Below are 20873 nucleotides of genomic sequence, written 5' to 3' on the forward strand. Positions count from 1 at the left end.
TGATTTCCCTGCCGTATTTTGTTCTATTCTATTGGGATATTCTTAAATAATGTCCGGAAACGTAATCAAAAATCAAACAATGACCTAATAGACTTATATTGACCGGGATATAGATCGTGATTACCTTTTTGATTTTTGTCGAGCTCCCGATATTTCGACGCAGTTGCATGCATCATGATCACGGAAAACTGACGAAGGCGGGTGGATGTTAAAGTTGCATAGACAGCGCGCGATCTACCCTCCTTCTCGCGCGTCGGCTGCGTTCACTTTCAGCGTTACCACTGGTCGCATTCACACTCGATGAGTCTAATGAAAATAACCGCGAATCATTCAAAACTCTTAATGACCTAATAGGTTAAGGTCCAGACAATTTATAAGTTCACGGTTAAATATTCGACCTTGATGGGTTTATATGGAATATGTGAATTTTAATTCTTAGACCACCTTTTGTATTAAGGCGATTGGTTAGCACAACGATCTTGACCACACATTAAAACTATTCTGTTATCTTAAGAAACATCTAGTTACCATTTTTATCACTGTATATCGAAATTAATTTACATAGAAAAGGTGAATAACCTTAATAATTTATGGGACTACCTCTGCATTCCTAATGACGTTTGTTCGAAAATCACTTGGCCTAACTCATTTGGCCGAATTATGAAATGCCTAACGCTCTTTTGGCCTAACGATCATTTGGCATAATTTAAATTTTGCCCCAAAAATGACATTACCCAGAACCGATTCGCTGTTAGAAAGGTAGGTTTAGGTTAGGTTAGAACCGTGACCTCACACAAATCCGAATCGCTTCTAAAAAAGTGGGTTTTAACGGCGTTAGGCGAAACAATATTAGGACATTTAAATTAGGCCAAATGATCATTATGCCAAAAAATATTAGGCGATCTAAAAATCGAAGAAAAAACTTTAGGAATCTAGATATACATCCTAATTTGGATGGTGATAAGCAATAATGTGTCAACCCACAAAAACTAAAAAAATGAGATTTTAATGCCATGTTATAGCTGGATTTTTAAATTTCTATTTGCAAAAATGACCTTTTCATTTTGAAAATTTTCACTATCCCAAAAGTAAAAAAATAGGTTAACACAAATCCTTTATCGTGTGTTGCCTGTTTTGCATTAATGTGTCAAGAACCTTAACTTATTATAGTAATTGGCAGAAGACATATTTAAATTACAATAATGTGTTATGAGGGTTGACTCAACGATTTTTTTACACTTGACTCATTCTTGCAAAACGCAAAAAATGACATAGTTACCCACTATGAGACTTGAATGATTATTGCAAAATGATATTTTATTCGTTGCTTTATGCTACGACCCGTGTTATAAAACATAAGTCATTATTGTTAAATTATATTCAGGTCATAAATTGTTCGTTTTTGGTGTAAGTACCATGACACTATATTGTAAAATATAACTGTTCATATTAATTTATGTTTGAATAAGTTATGACTTAGTCCATTAGTATATTTTTGCACATGAATGGTAAATTCAGTACGAAATTGAACATTTTAAGTCATGAATATACATATTCGTTATTATAATTTGCAAACATTTTTTACAAGTACGTGTTTGTATATAAAAATTTAATATAAGCTACTATTTTTTTATAATTACTAATTACATTAAGACGTGTTAATGTATGCATAAAAATATTGTTTAAATTTTTGAATACTTACTGAATGGTAGTTTATTATTTTGTTAAAGATATTTTATGTTTTGTTCTTGTACAAGTCATGAGTTATTCATAATTTAAATGACTTAGTCTATTTCTTAGCGTAAAAAAATATTTTGTTGTATATTTTAGATAAGTAGTTTATTTTTTTTAAAGATGATTATTTGGTTTTTGTAACGATTTTTTGTTGAAAAAGCACAGATAATTTAAATATGTGTCTAGAAATTATCATTACTCTAATAGTTAATTTATAGTATTTTATTCAACTGGCGTTTAAAGGAGGTCAAGAAATATGAGTGGCGTACTTTCCACGAGTATTTTGGAGTCAGTTAAACACCATTGCATACAATACTTTTACAACGACCATGCACTTAGTTTTTAATAGTTTTTTTAAATAATTCTCGCGAAATTCACACTGTTTCCTGTATTGCAAAGGTTTGCACTGTCAGCTCAGCTGCCCAAAGCCTTCCCGCGCACGCACGCAGTATCGTTAATGCAATGCGTTGCCATGATTACAGAACCAAACAATACGTTTTCAGTTTTTTCGATACGCACAATCCTGTAAATGACGAATAACAGTTCGGGAGCAGAAAAATCATTAAAAGGTTTGATTAATAAATAATGTATTGATTCCTACATTCTAATAACATAAGTGACCATGACTGATAATGTTACTTAACACTTATAAAGTTAAAAATATGCATAGGTACAGTATTTTACAACAACAATTTATGTGCTTTAACATGTTTATTTAAGACTCATAGATATTTTTAAACAATTAGCAAAAGTGGGTTAAGTATCATAACACAGTCTTGAAAAAGTTTGACGTCGTCGAACAATTCGCAATAAAAGAAAAGGGCATTATTTCGTCAAATTGAAGTTTGTTTTGAAATTAAGCTACAATAATCACTACTACTGAACGTATTATAGCTGAAAAACACAACAATCTATATAAAAACAATTTTTTTTAAGAGAAACACAAAAAAATGAGAAAAAAATCTTTAGACGCCATTTTCTCAAAATGGTTGGCGTGTGGGTTGACACATTGTTGCTTATCAGCATCCATTTATCGTAGTAAAAATGTTTCATAGACTGCCGATTCAACATAACCTATATAATAAAGTAATAAAGGAATAGATAATTTCCTACTAGTCAAAACAGCTTCTTTTTAAGAACTGTCAAAACGATTTGCTAATATGGAATTACTATGGAATACTGAGGAGTGACGTCACGCTCAATTCATTTACTTTATATCGTTCTATTCGTTCTCATTGACTTATTAATTAGAAATTACGTTTAACAATAACTACTGTCCTTATTTTTCTCCTAATTATGTGGTGCTTTATTTCGTGCACTGCATAAAATATTTTATTTTAAGTATTCCAACTAGCCTATTGTGTTTTATTTAATAAATAGTATAAACTTCCAAAATGTATAGGTATTCGGCAAAGGTAGACGCCTCAACATTTTCAGCAGAACCCCGCTTCGAATACTAAAGGAGTCTCTAGGCAGTCAATCAGTCAATACAATGTTAAACTGCATTTGAACATTTTGAACCCCGAGAATTCCCCCATCCGTCTACAAACTTCACTGCAACTGGTTCCCTTTAGCCTTGCTCTTTACGCCTGTCCGGGCATTCAACCTGACTGCCCCTAGTACAAGGATGTAAAATTAATCATACCGGGGATTATAGGGCCGAGTATTTTTGTATCCGATTTTATGAAAAGGGCATGGAATGATTAATATCGTTGATATTTCATATGGTTTAAATATTTTTTTCTCAAACTGGTATGAAGTGTTGTCATGTTGGTTGATATAGGCTTCAAATAATCATCAACATCATACATTAATATTATGATTGTATTAAGAGGGCGTTACACAAATTTACTAATTATGTCCCATTATGTCTGGAAGAGATCGCTCTTTAGCGATAAGACCGCCTATTATTTTACCTCTTAAGTTGTTGTGTATACTTACTATATTGTTTCCTGTATTGAGGTGTGCAATAAAGAGTATTAGTATTGTATTGTATTGTATAATCTCAAGCAAGACTCAAGTCAAGAGACATTGCGTTGTGGTGGGTACCGTCAAAAATTTGTGGTTACTTTGTTGGTATTTGAACGGCTTTAAAATTAATATTCTTCATTATTTACTGAAACTGCTCGTGTAACTAGTTAGATCTTTCTTGTAAATCGCGAATTTACTTAGTATGACATTAAATCTAAATTTTCAATGTCGCCCCTGTGTTTTAAAGCCACCCGGGTTGACCGTACTTACACTGAGACAATGTACAATATATTACAACGATACTATAAATAATTAATAAAATAACTATGGCTCAAGAATGAATAGGTACGAGTATCCGTTTTCATCATAAAAACAAAAATACGATCACCGGGATTCGAATTACCAGTTCAATGCAAGACACTATAAACTCGTCAATAATTATTGACAGGTTGATACCGTCACTTGAACCAACCATTGTTACCTTTTTACGATACTGAGGACCTCTAGCTAATAATCATTGATGTTTCTTGGCGAAAGATACGTAACTGTCTCTGTCACACAACTATAATAAAGCGATAGAGAGACACGATACGAAGCGTCAAGTATCGTACAGTGTGACTGAATGCACAAACGCTCACGAAACGCTAACGATATATTATCTCTTTCGTAGCTATCTATCAGACTACATTTCTTGGGCGTTTCGGTGGCGTTGCGCATCGCAGAAATGCCATTCGGCTTCGCCCACTGTCTATCGCCTTTGACAAGTCGATATTATAGTCCAGCGAACTGATAATCTATGAGCCCTTTTAAAAATATATAATTAAAGATAATTATGCAATAGAGAATCGTTTGCTATAATATACCTAATTAGGTATCTGCATTAATTATGCGTTTGCAAAGACCAGTTAATAAGGAAAGATTGCTAACTTCAATAAATTATTAATGTCACATTTTTTATACAGTCACTAGCTTTGCTCGCGTTAGAAAGAGACAAAAAGTAGCCTACTCTCCATTCTTTCAACTAACTCCACTTAAAAATCACATCAATTTGTCATTCCGTTTTGCCGTGAAAGACGGACAAACAAACAAACACACTCTCCTATTAATAATATTAGTATGGATTATTTTGTAGGTTATGCTTTTCTTTCACTTTTCTTGTTTTTTTTTTATTCTTGCTGTTTGATTTATCTGCGTATCTGGAAAAACCTTTTATAAGGTAAAATGGCTGTGTTTCCGCGGAATAAATTTGAAATGATTAGTTATTAGAAAGTATTATATTATTAGTAAGTGACGGAAGACCAGCGCTGACCCTCGGGTAAGCATTTTATGCTGAGTCGGGACCATTTCGTGGTAACTTATATGTGTAATTTATTTTACTTGCTGTTTCTGTTTTCTTACTTAATAAATAATTGATTGATTGAATTGATTGATATTAGTATAATAATTTTGTATCACATGGACATGCAATATGTATGCAATTTTAGTTAAGTCAATGTAAGAATAATTTAAATTTAGGCACTATAGCATTTTGATTAACCTGTAAAAATAAATAGTTATATTAATAAATGAAAATATAGCTGTTACATGCACAGTTGATGTGAATTAAGGAAAACATCGTGTGGAAACCGGACTAATTCCAATTAGGCCTAGATTTTACCCTTCAGGTTAGAAGAGAAGGGAAGGTAAAAATAAAAACTAGTGCCTATGCCAAATCTTGGGATTAATTGTCAAAGCAGACCCCAGGCTCCCATGAGCCGTGGCAAGTGCCGGGATATCGCAAGTAGGATGATGATGTTTGCCATACATGAATTTATGAAAAAGTGGACAGTTTATATTTGAATACTAGTCTCTAGTATTACATATAATTATGATTGATATTGAAAAAAAATAACTACTTTATACTACCTACAATTATAAACATTTCATAAGAACTATAATTATAAGATTAATAATAATCGTGGGAATGAATACGTACGTCTTGAAACAATTAAATAGTTTTCTTTGTCTATCATAATATTATATGATACAAAATAAGCAAAAATAACCAATATAATTATTTTTACCGTTGTATATGCAAGAATTTGATGCATCAATTGTTAATGACTTTTTTCATTAATAAGTTATTTTATTCACCTGTTACCTGTTTTTATTAATTTAGAGGTATAATTTATCTAAGAAATTATTTATTCTTTTTTTATGCAAGAAAATAAAATAATTTCAAGAAAGCGGTATACCGGGTGGTTCCTGTTAGTGAACCTAACAACGTGTCAAACTGAAAACAAGAAGGTGCACCGTGTAGCTATAATATCAATAATTTAAAAGGAACTTAATGGTAAATTTACCTAAAGCATAGTTAACATAGTATTGGCACGCGTTTAGCGACGAATAAAAAAAATATATTTAAAAATAAAAAAAAACTGATAATCACGTCTTAATTTTAATACGTTGATAACTCTATATTAGAAATTTGGTTGATCTAACTTTTTGTGTTTGTAAGTTATTGATGATGGACGTTGACCGGCGAAAATGCACTGTGAACAAATACGTGAAAAAAAAATCCCCTTGGTCTGGGTCAATGATTGCTAAATTGTTGAATTTCTAGAAAACTACTAGGCAATAATTATTGCCCACATCATTATTTCATTAAAGGATAATTAAATAATAGTGGCAAAATAATTCAAAATATGCACTCCTTGCGGTCCACACGGAATCAACAGACAAAAAAGATGGATGATAATCTTGTTCAGAGGATGATGAATACTATTTTCAGAAAAGTCCGTAATTTTGTACATAAACATACTGAATGATTGAAATATATGTGATACGCTATAAATTAATAAACGATCTTTTATATTCTGCAATAAAAAATATTGTTTACTTTTTTCTTTTCATTTAAAAATTAAATTCCTCCCATCGCGTACCAATTCTAAATTAACTATGCTTTATTATAATTTCTAAACAATGAACAATAATTCATAAACTTACATAGTTACACTGGCTGGCACAAAATATCACAGACAATGTACAAACTATTAAAGGGCGTCCGTCTGTTCGCCTCACCTAGAGATGACTGACCGGTAACAGCCAACTCTACGCATTTGCTATATAATAGTACCGACCGAAACGACGTACCGTTCGTAGCCAAATGCACAAACGCAAAATATCGTTACCGTAGCTAGCTACTTCTATCGCTCCATATTGGCGCGATCTGCCAGGCTGCGTTTCGATTGGCGTCTATCGTCAATGATTGTCATTTCGACTAGGCTGGTTGACATGAAGCCGAGTCATCAATAAGTTGTTGGATTGCCAGTGTAAGAAGGACTTTAGACGCGTTCGAATAATATTTAAGTTGAGGGCAATTTTTGAATGGTTTTGAGACTAAAGTGAGTTTTAAGGATTTTTAATTTAATAAACTAGGCCGTTTAATTGACAATTGGGTTCAGTTAATAATTTTCTTAACGATGTATAAGTATTATTAGAAAACATTTATTTAGGAAAAATATCATTGCTTACGAGTGTATGTATGTTCTTATAATAGGTACCTAATTAAATAAAGGTTAAAGTTAAAATTGAAAAACGCTTTTTGTACAAACTGTACATTTAAAATACAAAGTTAAAGTGTAATTAATACACGCAAGTTTAGTGTGTTTGATCCATTTCTATTATCGACGTATTCGGCAAAAAAATATAAGATTGAAATAGGAAACTATACTTGAATAAATTAATGCGAATAATGCTAACGTCTCGGTACCCATAACCCATCGTTGTATTAATTTTATTTTTTCTCTTCAAAACTTAAAGTTTTGTTAATGGTAGATAGTCATTTTGTCACTTTTTACAGTCTAAATTCATCATCATCCTCCTTGCGTTATCCCGGCATTTGCCACGGCTCATGGGAGCCTGGGGTCCGCTTTGACAACTAATTCCAAGATTTGGCGTAGGCACTAGTTTTTACGAAAGCGACTGACCTTCTGACCCGAAGGGTAAACTAGACCTGGAATTAGTCCGGTTTCCTCACGATGTTTTCCTTCACCGAAAAGCGACTGGCAAATATTCAATCAGAAACAATAAAAATATGTTCTCTTGCTATTAACTCTTATCAGGCGAATCGTAGAAAACGCATAGAAAGTCTCCGTTCTCACAAATAACTAGCGCCGCGGATTGCCGCAGGCGTGTGCTGAGGAGTGTGAGAGGGGGGGGGGGGGGTTAATTTTTTTTTGTTAGCATGTCTTTTTTTTTTTGTACCTACTTATATGTGGCGTCAAATACATGTTTTCAAATCTATTCACACTATATTCACAGTCTACGAGACATTGTGATCGATAATCAGTATTCCAAATCTCGCAGGTTCATTTAAAACACCATGTTTTTAAATTAAACTATGCATTTTTCATTTACCAAGGCGCGTATTTTAGCTCTTATAATCATGCTATTAATGGCTCGATTTGATAAATCTACGCGTCATTATGAATGACACGATTTATAAAGGCCGTTCAATCGTTCGTGAGTACAATACTAATAGCGTTTTGTACAGTCGAGTTCATAAATATGTGTACATTTCTTCACCTTAACTCTATGCGATAAGGTGAAAAAATGTACACATAGTTATGAACTCGACTGTACTCAAATGTGTTGTAGTGAATTATTGAGACATGTTTGTCAAGGTATATACGAAGATCGTGAGTTTGAATCCTGGTAAGGACATGTGAGTTTATTAGGTACTTACTGTTCATAACTATTCATAAGTAACAGGGAACTCTGGCCTGTACTAAAAAAAATCATGCATTCAATAAAGCGTCTGATAATTATAAGAATAACATGAACAGTAGCTACTTTTAAATCCAATTGATACTAAATAAATAAGTTGGGTATAAAGCAAAGAGGATCGAGTATTATACTAGAGCGTTACTGTCGAAGTAAAATGTGTAATCATAGTGCATAGACTGCCATCTCTTGAGACAGGCTTAAAACTTTTGAACCTCAGTTTTGAAAATTTGGCCCATATTGTTAGCTTGATATGTGTTAAAATGTCAAATATGAATATTAGCGCCATCTAGCCGAGCGTCCCCCGAAGGTGTAACGCCATCTAGGCCACCGTACCTTTTTCTGTATGGTAGTGAGGTACGTTTTTTTCTTCGACTTTATCTGTCTATACGGAGTTATATAAGTTTGGTAATGAGTGACGTGACGTCACATAACTCGATTTCATATTAATTCCATAAGCAAATCGTTAAAATTCGTTTTGAGAGTTCTTAAAAGAAGCTGAAGGGAGCTGATTGATGACTAGGACGAGAGTGGCCTATACATATGTATAGGAAAAGGAAAAACTTACGTAAACTGATATATTTAAACAAAAACAAATAATTTCTGTTAGACTGTCTATTTATGTCACAGAATCCACGATTAGTTTTTTGCCTATTATGTGATCATAAAGTGGTGATTAGTTATATTACACATTTCTATTTTGAAGCAATTTTTTTTTAATTTCTAGTTCATAACCGGTTTGACTTGAAATCTTCTTATGTAGATATATTAATACTTTAAATGTTGCCTAGGCAGGTCTAGCCCAGAGGTTGGCAGAATTTTTGCAATATTTTGTTTATGGGCAATAGCCACAACTAGCAACCGCCACAATTTAGTTTTCTTTCAATCCCTTAATTGTTAAAAGTGGCACTGAAAAATTAACAGTTTCATGTGCTCTGACATTTACCTGTGATTGAATAAAATATATATATATTTTTTTTATTATTATTATAAATGGGCTTACTCTTGACCACAGACTAGCCAAAGGCAAAGATGTGGCCTACGATGGAGTGAGCTCGCCCAGAAGATGCCTGTTCACTCTTGATTTGAAGGTTGCCGGGTTATATGAGCTCGGAAATATAGCCGCCGGGAATTCCACTCCTTGGCAGTGCGCATAAGAAAAAGAAGAAGCAAAGCGTTCGTGCGGATTCGTGGAATATCCACCAAGTAAGGATGGAGACCTGCCGTGCGTCTAAGAGTCCGATGGTTGGAATAAGCTCGTGTAGCTCTTGAGCACACTCCCCGAAGTGCAACCTGTAAAACACCGACAGACTAGCGACTTTCCGCTTTACTTTGGTCTTTGATACTTTTACTTTTACTTTTACTTTGGTCAATCATAAAAATATAATAGTAACTAGTTTATGAAAGGAATCTGAAAATTTACAAAATAAAACAAATAATTTTGTAGCTTACCGAAATGTATTATAAAATTGAAAGTAAGTATATAAACTTAAATAGAAATGAGAATATAACTAATGATAACCTTATTTACCCACCTGAACAAACGCAATATACGTAAACCAAGGTAATAGAGACATGTAGAATTATTATAGTACTTATAAAATTAATATCACGAAATAAAAAAGAAAAATTATCGCATTTAGGCACGTAATTTGCCCAAGCCAAGGTACGTAAACCAACTGAGTACAAAAACTACATAAATATATTAGGCATCTAAATTTACATTTCAAAGCAAGGAACTATTATGTTTAATAATATTCCCTGTCCTACTAATACAATTGAAATTTATAAAACTGTAAAAAAATCGTCTCAATGTAAAAAACTTTTTTTTATATTTGCTTTTCATTATCTTTACACTTAATGAAGAAATATCATAAAAATCTGCAAAATTACTAGTGACAAACTTTTTACGCTTTTTACGTGTTTCTCATTATTAAATTGTATAATTCAACCTGTTTGTCGACAACCGTTCGTAAGATCAGGCAAATCGTTGTGAGGTATTTTTCGTTGTATTATTATCCCAGGTATCGCTGGGAGGACAGTGTGGTGGCGGATCTGCGTGGGCTTCAAGTCAGTCACTGGCAAGAGGCTGCGCAGGATCGGGACAGGTGGCGATCTCTCGTTTCGGAGACCAAGATTCACTTTGGATCACTGAGCCAAAATAGTTAGTTACTAATTAATTATTCACATTATTAAGCCAATAAGAAAATGTTTAGATTATTTCGATTGCTTCAGACGCCCGAAGGAATATGAGCCCCACATTGCGGGGTTTCGAGACATAAACATTCACGTATGTAATGTGTGTGAATCTGCCCAATTTTACGATTGGACGCCGATATATCGACGACAACAACGATATCTAACTTTAAGCCGTCACGTGGGAGAATCTTACTTCTACTTTACATATTATCTTTACTCTAAACTGCATCCAAACGACTTCTAGTCTATAGAGAGCTGTCTAAAGGAGCCATCGATGCCGAATAGCTCATCATAGTTGGTGGGCCGACCGGGCCGGAGCGCTTCGTTGGCTTTCACTGACTCCTGGGCTTTGAACCAGGCGGTGTATTCGATCAGCTTCGCGTGCCAGGCTTCTGTAAATTCAAAGATTGCACTATAGTTTTCATGATTAACTTTGTCGGTCACCTGGAGAGGTTGGGAGAGGATGGAACTCTAAGAAGAGCGTAAGCAGTATGGGGGACGCCGGATTAGAAAACGTCCGTCCGGGCGAGTGATCCCGAATATCCCGATACTGCTGAATTAACAAAGACCTGGAAGTCCTCGAAGTACTCAACTAGTATTAAGTAGCACAGAATAGAGAGGGATTGGCTTTTCTGGTCATCAAAGTCTAGGATTATTTTTGGTGACGACATTAATAATTATGTCAGCAGTAGATGAAAAAATTAACAGATCATATCGAACTGCCGTGTGGGTTGTTTATCGTAACGTTGCTGCAGACATTTTATATTCCAATTAAAATAACTGTGCCTATGTATGTTACATTTCATTCGATTATTAAATTTTAATTAAGTTATAATAACCATAGCTGGGCACCGTTAATAAAATAGTTAACTTCGATAATCGCTAATCCGTTACTATAAAAGTTAACTTCGTTAATCGTTAAAGCGATACATTTCAACAAATTTTACGGAAGTTAAAGTTATTCGATAATCAGTTAATCGTGATAAAAAAATTATTTTAGTGTATCTAGTTGCATCAGTTATCAACTATTTAGTATTTGCGTTAGTTTATATGTTACTGTAAAAGCCCGAAGTTCCCCAAAATCTCTTACAAAATCCCAGCTACCAATGCGAAATGTTAATAAATATTGTTCTCTTTGGACTTATACCGATGACGTTGGTTCGGTAAATCTAAGGTTTTACCTTGGTGACCTGTAGATATTGGGTCATTGATGCGGTCGTAGTCATGGTGCGTAGGTTTCTCGGATTGAGACACCTCTAATCGAAGTTGAGATCCCCGGTAACTTGGTAGATAGCGCGGCCCGCTTAACTCTGGCTTGATGCGTCGGTTGCGCGATTTGTATGTCATGTCTGATGATTTCCATTCTATTTCCCAGTTAGTGATGGGTGCAGTAGGACTAATAAACTTTAGTAGGTCTCGAACAAGTGATCTAAAGGCACCAATTGGTCTGTAGACTGTGAATTTACGGGAAAATCCTAGGTTTCGCCGCACTCCGGGCTTTTATAGTAGCGGTTAGAGCAAGTTTTACTCGGCGCATGTGGAACTAGATTAACGATTAACGGACTCGAAGAAATTAAACGGAAGTTAACGAATCCGTTAACATTTTTTAAAGTTAACTTAAAAGTTAATCCGTTAACCAAAATGTTAACTTCGTTAATTATCGATTAACGGATTAACGAGTTAATGCCCAGCTATGATAATAACTTACTGTTAATATCAGCCAAGGATCCTCCATTGCCACCATATTCTTCCGGAAGCATTTCCTGGGGGACGTGCTCGTACAAAGTCGATATGTCAGTGTGGCAGAAGATCTGGAAATAAATAATAGTAGTGTGAAGCTTCTTATTATGTATGTGACGCAAATACCCAGGTATTAAACATTAATGAGGTAATGGACATAATATAATTAACCCATTTAATTCAAAATTCCGTCAATATTGTCCTTTTCGGCATTTCATTATTTAATATTCCATGAAACGGCTGATTAAAAGACAAAACGTGTATATACTTAATTATGTGATATCATCGGCAAGCGCTCAAGAATAATTATTATATCAAGGGGCTTTCATAGTCTGAGCTATCAAATTCGCTGCAGCTTGGACCGTTTCTGCCTTACTCGAAAATGAATGAAACAGCCTTAATGTGTTCCATTTATATGATTACATCGGACCCCTTAACTTCAAACTCGAGTAAATCGATTCTGCTATAAGGTTAATTATTTTTCAGATTATAAATATTTTTATACAATTAGGCAACCTTAAAGCAGAAAGTCACACTTGTTAATTAGTACGTAAGTCTGGTAGGAAGGCAATCATGTCAACCGTGGTCCGTGGTAAGCCCTCAGGTTGCCGGCCACAATTGACCTTCTTTAAAATGCAGCCCTTACCCGTTTTCTGATCTTCTCCTTAAGGAAAGGCTTCACGAAGTTGATGATTTTGTCGATGAGAGGCGAAGCGTTCACGACGTGCACCTCTTTCAGCTTTACGGGGTAGGCTTCCTGAAATATTCAATAAATAATAGATGGTCGTTGAATTGTCCAAATTTTTTAAATTTTCCACAAAACCCAGGCAAACGCCATAAAATTAAAATGTACCAAGATAAAAGGCTGCAGTGATTGACACATGAATAGAACATTTATACAATTTTGATAATACACAGAGAAGCTCAGAGTGGTAAAATGTGATAAGTATATTATTTTCCGAAAAGAGTAAAATAAAATTTTAAACGAATTTTATTTTTCGATAATTTACAACTACCATCACGAAACATTACCATGTAACTTACAGAGTAACATTATTGTAATTTAACCAAAATGATTATAAACTATTGTAACATATCCCTCTAAACCTTCACAAGTCTAAAATAATGCTAATAGCCACTTTTTACCATTCACATCTAAATGACCATCAGAATGTGTAATCTTACCACAAATTTCTGTCTCACCTTGAAACTAACTCTTAAGTGCGAGTTTCGCAACCAAGGCCAAGGCATCAGTTAAGAGTTGCACATGGGCACTTTTCTCGCTTTTACCTTGGAGTATATGACCGGTGGTTATGTCAAGGTTGGTATTGTTATGAATGTTATGATGTACTTAATGGGAAATAAATGGGATACTAAATTTATGTTTTGCAAAATTTTAAAAATCTTTAAATGGTTTTCTATGTAGTACTTAAGTATCCCTTAAAGATCATCTTTGTAGGTATTTCACTTTTCCTACTTTTAAGTTACACGTAGTTCTGCACAATACAGAATACTACCTACTTCTACTAGGTATTGATTGATATGATATACTTAATAGGCATTCATCCCAAGGAAGCAAGGAAAGTATCAACCTTTGAAGGTTTGAGATTCAGACTCATCCGGACCCGATTTAGCGTTAGTCATAAATTCATTGGCTACAAATTTTATTGAGTCAAAGTTTTCAAAATCAAAAGAGGAGTCTAAAATTGTGTTTCAGGTATTTCTCTCTATGCCATCTTTGTCGCACAGTAAGTTGAACCAAATTACAACAGTTTCATGATTTACATAATTACCTGCACGCAAATCAAAAACTTCTTGACAGCGGTGGGTGAAATCTTGGCCAAATGGCTGGGAGCCACAACAGAAGCGTCTAGAATGTAGACATCCCCTCCCACTCCCTCTATCTCCTCTTTCAGTCGCACATCACCAACCATCATTGCCATCTTGAACGCATCGATCAGCTGGTGAGTATCAACGTTCTTGTCTATTCCTGGAATTGTACAATTTTACATTTAACAAAACAATAGGAAGTTTGTATACCTAGTGTGTAACTGAGTCAAAGGTGACAAATAATCTTTAGGTAAGCATTTGCGTCGTTGCCTGTTTGTCAATGGTTTTCTGTGAAGACAAATTTTAATATGGAGAATCCCTAGAGTCACTAGATGTCATCATGACACCACTTTTCCATTACAATAATATTAAATATGACCGATAGCCAGCAGCTCACCAAAGAAAAGCTTAGAGAGAAAAAGCGGCACCACGGTACTGATTGAAGATTGAGAAGAGTAGCAATATCGGTATCTTTCAGTTTATGGTATACTTTATCAGTGTACAGGATGACATAAGGTTCTTTAGATCCTGCTTACCGGTTATATTTTTTTTATGTCTATGTTTAGCACAATATCCATCAAAATCATCATTAAGTATAGACAATTGATATAAGTGAAGCGGAAAATTGCTAAAACAAAAGAAGTCATTTGTGAAACGGAGATTCTACCCACTCGAGAATTTTGCGCAATCGCAATATCTTTAAACCTTGACTCGTAGTTTGGAGCCATGGCATCAAAAAAAAATATTTTTCAATGTCATAAGGGCCGTTTTTGTTATAAATGATGACAGTGGAAAATGTAGTGTAACAAAATAAACAAATACGAATTATGTGTCATAACAATTCTTGTTTTTCATATTTGATAGAAAAAGTCATGGCACAAACGAATTTTAAAATAAGTCAAAATTTATCTGTGATTGACGTTAAATTTAAACATATGTTACTTTTGACATTGATATATCCAATCCATATAGTATCAAGAGCTAATTTTTGTATTTAAATCAGGCATTTGCATTTGGGGGACTAAATTTGTAATATTGAAATTTTTTATTTTTTTTTTAATACTTGTGTCTTACCTCTGCAAATAGTGACACGACGACCATTAGGGGTCAGACCTGGCAGCGGTGGTCCTTGACTGAAACGCAAATTTCAAAACTGAGTATTTTCTGACATTTTCACTACATTGCCAACATGACTAATGTTTGTTTTGGTATTGAAAAACCTAATAACCTCAAATTTAAAGTAGATATTTCTGATCCACAATGGTTTTCTACAATAAAATCCTTGTGAGCAATTCAACCACTTGTTTTCTAACCTTTCCTTTTTGGAACTGATATTGTCTTTAGGTTTTCATTTCATTTATTTCAGCATAATGCTCTTAGGGGATTCGAACCCTGTTAGCTATTGTACTTCAGGTCGACTCATGTCCATGTTGCATAAGTTTGAGGAAATACATTTTCGTACCTTTGGTCTTCCTAGGGAGTAGGAGCAGCCACGAATGAACTCACATTGACCAAGTATATTTATAAACATTTATTACTCAAGCGCTGTTAGGAAAGTCCATCAAGTTTCTTCTGCAGAAGTATGGTGACGTTCATATCCAAATTGTCTTTGGTCTTCCCAAAGAAAAGCTTGCACCCACCAAGGAATTGACATGGTAAGAATATTTGTATTGATACTCATGATCTGTTAGTAAAGTCCATCAAGAATCTTCTGCAGAAGTATGGACAATATTCTTGTCCAAGGAACCGCTGTAGCCACCAAAAGGACTCAAATTAGAGTCACAGTCAATAAGAGAAGGGTATTTATATACTCACGCTCTGTTAGCCAGGTCCGCCAACTCCGGCCGGCTCATGTCCCGATTGCAGAAGTACTCGGGACAAGCGGCCCGCATTGTGAAGTACATGTCCAGCTTACGCTTGGTCTTCTCTAACGAGTAGGAGCAGCCACGAAGGAAGTTACGGAGGCATTGCTCATCTGGAATATTACAATAGAATATTATTACACAAGTATTTATTATGGGGAAACGCAGAAAATATGTGTCAAGAAACAGCGGCATATCAGCATATTTCTTGTGAGTTCTAATGATGATTTTTTAATGTTAGTTAAGACGTAGGTCTCAATTGGCTAGGACTAATGAGGCCGCAAAGTTCATGCACATCCATTTTGTGAAAAATTTGAGCTTAAAAAAAATCGCGCAGATTCCATCAAGGTGCGTATATAAAATTGCGAAAAACTTCTACTGTTACTACGGAATTAGTTTTCATGATTCCAGCATTTGATCATTACGTCAAACACTGTTGTAAATGTCACATTTTTTCAGAGAATGGAAATGGTAGATTAGATAAAGTTAACATGGCGATAACAACTTTCGATCGATGAGCAACACAAGTGAAAATATTCTTTTGCAAATATTTTACTTAAGCCGTATTACTTAGCTTTGTTATTATTTTATTCAAAAAGTCTTTTTATTCCGATAATTCTACACAGCCAGCATTTAAATTACGTTCTCACTTTCAAGATAAATATCAGATTTTATGTACCTGCTTTGCCTTGTTAATAATTTTAATTACATAGGAAGATGAGCGTAGTCTGTACAGTCATGTTTCATGTCATAGATGAGTTCAAAGTACCAATCCGGTTTTACAAGTTGAATAATATGGATAATAACAAACCATTATTCCATTACATTCGTACTTACCTACTGTGTTGTGTATCTATAGTATTTTTTTTAAGTAAAAATAAATTTTACCACTTGACATTGTTTTCTAACCAAACTTAAGTAAACTCTAAATTAAATTTCGATAGCTACTAAAAAATATTCGTGAGATAATGTCGTAATGAAAAGTAATAGGATACTACATGGCACATAAATATAATAGATTTATAAATTGGAGCCTGAGAAGTCATACATCAACTTCAAATATTTTATTTTTCAAAACATCACAAAAAGAACCTAAGATTTTGAACGGTAACCTTATAAACGGTAATCAACCAAATGCATTGAAATATGAAAAAGAGCCTGATACGAAGTTCAATAAACGTAATGAAGTTGCTTTACATACGATACGGATTGGATAATGGATAAGTCACTTTGATTCAAACTGCAGTTTCCGCTTTTATACTATCCATATCTTATTGATATCAAATTTACGACGTGATTTAATTCGACTAATTCAAGTGAGGCGGTAAATAACGTCTTGCAAACTAATTTCATTGATTGCTATCGCGTCATTCATTGATGCAGTCGACAACTCCTCCATTATTTCTTCGACATTAAAATTACGTAATGGAATCGGAACGTAATCATTCTTGAGAAAGCCTAACAGCAAAGAATAAAATAATGATAAAAGGGATTTCCTTTAAAACCTATGTTTGACAGATTCATGGACGATTTCTAATGATTTTGTCTTGGCCATTTAGGATTCTTCAAATTTAATTGTATATGTGGTAGTGTTTGAAGTGCAGCAAGCAGATTTTTCTACTCCCTACTCAAATGCCAATATTGCACTTTATAGTGGCACCTTAGACTGGTAACTCAAAAGAAGAAACTTGTGCCCAATGTACGCACATGCCTGCTCTCATAAGGAGGTTTGTGATGCGACAGACAAGGCGATAAAAGTTACTACTTGTGATCCCTGTGCAGCCATCGAAATGAGAAGAGGAGGAACAACTTTTTATGTTTCTTTACCTTTATTTCTGTTGGGTAAATTGTAACTAGTACCTATACGATACAGGCGCTAGCTTAGTGCAGGGCCCCTGTCACATTATGTAATGTAACTTTTGGAAATAAAGATTTATTTATTTAAACTTAGGTACTGGACTCATGTGGCAGATGCAGCTGCTTTCACAGCCACTCTTTGAGATCAAGATTGCGTTCTTATATGTCCTGGTCTTTTTGGTAAAATTATGATGAACCCTAATAGTTCTACAATTCAGATGGTAGTGGATATCTTATGATCAAAGGTCAACTTACCAAACTCATCCGGCAAATGCGGCTGTTTCCTCAGCCACTCCTTAATGATGTCAAGGTCGCGGTCCTTCGTGTTCTGGTCTTCATTCAGCTCGATTCGGGTCTTCTTCCACAGCTCACCCGTGGGCTGGACTAAGGTGGCTGCCGTCATTCTGATGATAAGTAAGTAATATTATCGGTTAGTAATGTAACCCTTAAATGCATGGTGATATATATATGCATCACATATTTGATGGTCCATGGCTCGATATGTAGCTATCCAATACTAAATACATTCAATAATATAATGATTTACTATTTATTATTTCAGAATTAAGATGAAATGGCGGAAAAGTGTGAAAAAACAGGACGATGGCGATTTTTAGTATGTGATTTAGGCTGATTTTTTCGGAGTTAGTAATTAGTTTATGTTTAAACATTTCATCATAGAGGTTCCACAAATAGTGTACCTTTTTAATAGTAGTCATTTTTTTTTAAATAAAACTTACCAATTACGATATATTTATATAAATAAGATTTGGCCTATTTAACTTCTAACACTGATTTAGTATAAAAATCGATCTTAAATATTTTTTTTATTATTTTTCCCAGAGTCAGAAAACCATTGTCTATCACATATATTAATATCTCGTTAAAAGAAAAATTCATGCATTTAAGGGTTAATTCTCTTTATAGTATTTTGTTCTCTCTTTAGGTTTAGCCGGCTTCAGCGAAACAAGAATCGTTGACACTAAGTGACGATTGAATCGCAACCAGGGCCAAATACACAAACGCTTACAATAACCCTTAATCAAACAAGGGGAATATATTTCCCACCACCATATTTTGGTCTCTATCATACAATTTGCATGGTTCTAATTTCAATAATTTTGACCACCTGTCTATCCGATTAAGAGATAATATCGTCTTGAGGGCGTGGCAGTCTGCGTTTTGATAGACGTCAACGATTGTCATTTCGGCTAGGCCGGCTAGCTCTTAACAATGTTACAAATTAAAATACGTCAAATGTTAGCTCTAGAAACGGTATTGATCGAATTTGCCAATGTCAAGTATGATAAAAACGTCACTTTGGTCACAATCATCCATTTCAATATTCAGAGCTAATTTTAAGTTACAACACGCCGTTAGTAGATAGTAGGAAAAAATGTTACCTTTCTAAGTACGGATATTTTAAAGGATATCCGGTATGTATGTATGTATGTATATGTCGAACCTAACATTTCCTGCAAAGTGTTGATTGCTTTAGAATCTGATAAGATCTTCAGTCATACTTGTAATTGTTTTGAGAACAAACAGTGACGTCTGTTTTTAGTATCTCTTGAATAATGCAAGTTACACAATAAAAATCACCTATATATAGGATATAGGTTGTTTTTTTATAACTTTTTTTGCATAAGTACCGCATAGGTTTCTTCACAATGTTCACCTTCATTAAAAAGTTAAATATTAAATGATAAATACTTACATCCCCTTCAACCCCTTATTTGCCAAGAATGGCACTGAAACCTGAGTAGTTTCATGTGCTCTGCCTACCCCTTCATGGGACACAGGCGTGATTGTATGTATGTATGTATGTAAATACTTACATTTTGAAAAAGTCTTATTGCTACAAGACAGGATTTTGATCCCGCAAATTTTGAATCTAAAGTCGGGCGTCATATTACAAATAATAAACACGGCGACCAACACCACCGCGTCAATTTCTAATAAATAATTATATTCGTAGCTCGTATCGTTCCATACTGCTAATATTTGAAATATTTCTAGGTTTGTCTATGTCCTTAAAGCATTTCGCCATAGTAGAATGTTGCTCAAATTTCCAAGCCGCGAGTTCGAACCAAAATGCCGGTTCCTGGGCAATGTAGGTCGAGGATATATTATCTTGTTTGAGATTTAATTTGCTTATTCGGAGGTCAGAAAAAATGCATTTACTTACACCAATACCACATAATGTTAAGTAGTAGTTCTTGACAATTTAAATTGTAAATGAGCGTAATTATTTGTAAAATATGGAGTTTGTTTTCACTTCTACAAATCCCATGAAGTATTCATAATGCGAGTTTTTCACTTGTGTTTTGTTTTTATGAATTAAAAACCTTAATTTATATAAAATGGGTTTCTAGGTCTCATTGAAAGATAATGGCCATAAAGAAAGCACGTCGGTCTTAGGAAAGAGACAATTAACGTCACATATTTAAGCAAAAAAGAGACAACGCACCGATGTGCAGTCTTTACGGTCGTTTACTGTACGAGTACATAAGTCTATAAACCTTGATTTAAGTATAGACTACATATGGAAATAAATAAAAAATGAGAAAAATAAAGTACTAAACCTACTAAACTTCAATACAGTGCGGCAACACCACAAAAGAAGTCGTATTTTTGCAGGATATTCAGAATATTTTTGTTTTTCATGTTCTTTCCTAGACAGTAGAATTTGTTCGGAACGAAAAATATCGTGCCATGTATTACGAAAGAGACTACACATTTCTACCTATAAAACCTACCGAGATGACTAGGACTTTAAATAAAAACTTTGTAAAATCTTTATGAGACACTGTAAAAATTAAAAAAATATTGACATGTTGTCAGTGTCACAATCGACCCCAGAAGTAAAATTGTGATTTGTTTCATTGAATAATTTGCAACTGTAAATAGTTAAAT

At 34.2% G+C, this 20873-nt stretch overlaps 2 protein-coding genes across 2 annotated transcripts in view; both read right to left on the minus strand.

Annotated features, from left to right (window-relative positions):
- Nucleotides 1-6771, minus strand: part of LOC125236239 (alpha-tocopherol transfer protein) — a 40678-nt gene extending 33907 nt beyond the window's left edge. Inside the window, exon 1 of the mRNA XM_048142924.1 lies at nucleotides 6691-6771. The gene's annotated coding sequence lies outside the window, so the exon portion shown is untranslated. The remainder of the gene's footprint in view (nucleotides 1-6690) is intronic.
- A 3137-nt stretch (nucleotides 6772-9908) lies between these two features.
- LOC125236767 overlaps nucleotides 9909-20873 on the minus strand; it is a 43045-nt gene continuing 32080 nt past the window's right edge. Inside the window, 7 exon segments of the mRNA XM_048143692.1 lie at nucleotides 9909-11060; nucleotides 12377-12479; nucleotides 13055-13165; nucleotides 14202-14398; nucleotides 15313-15371; nucleotides 16054-16213; nucleotides 18213-18361. Of these exon segments, the coding sequence (XP_047999649.1) occupies nucleotides 10909-11060; nucleotides 12377-12479; nucleotides 13055-13165; nucleotides 14202-14398; nucleotides 15313-15371; nucleotides 16054-16213; nucleotides 18213-18361 (931 nt within the window). The 3' untranslated portion in view covers nucleotides 9909-10908.

Source organism: Leguminivora glycinivorella, chromosome 19 (assembly GCF_023078275.1).
Source record: "Leguminivora glycinivorella isolate SPB_JAAS2020 chromosome 19, LegGlyc_1.1, whole genome shotgun sequence".
Classification (NCBI taxonomy): Eukaryota; Metazoa; Arthropoda; class Insecta; order Lepidoptera; family Tortricidae; genus Leguminivora; species Leguminivora glycinivorella.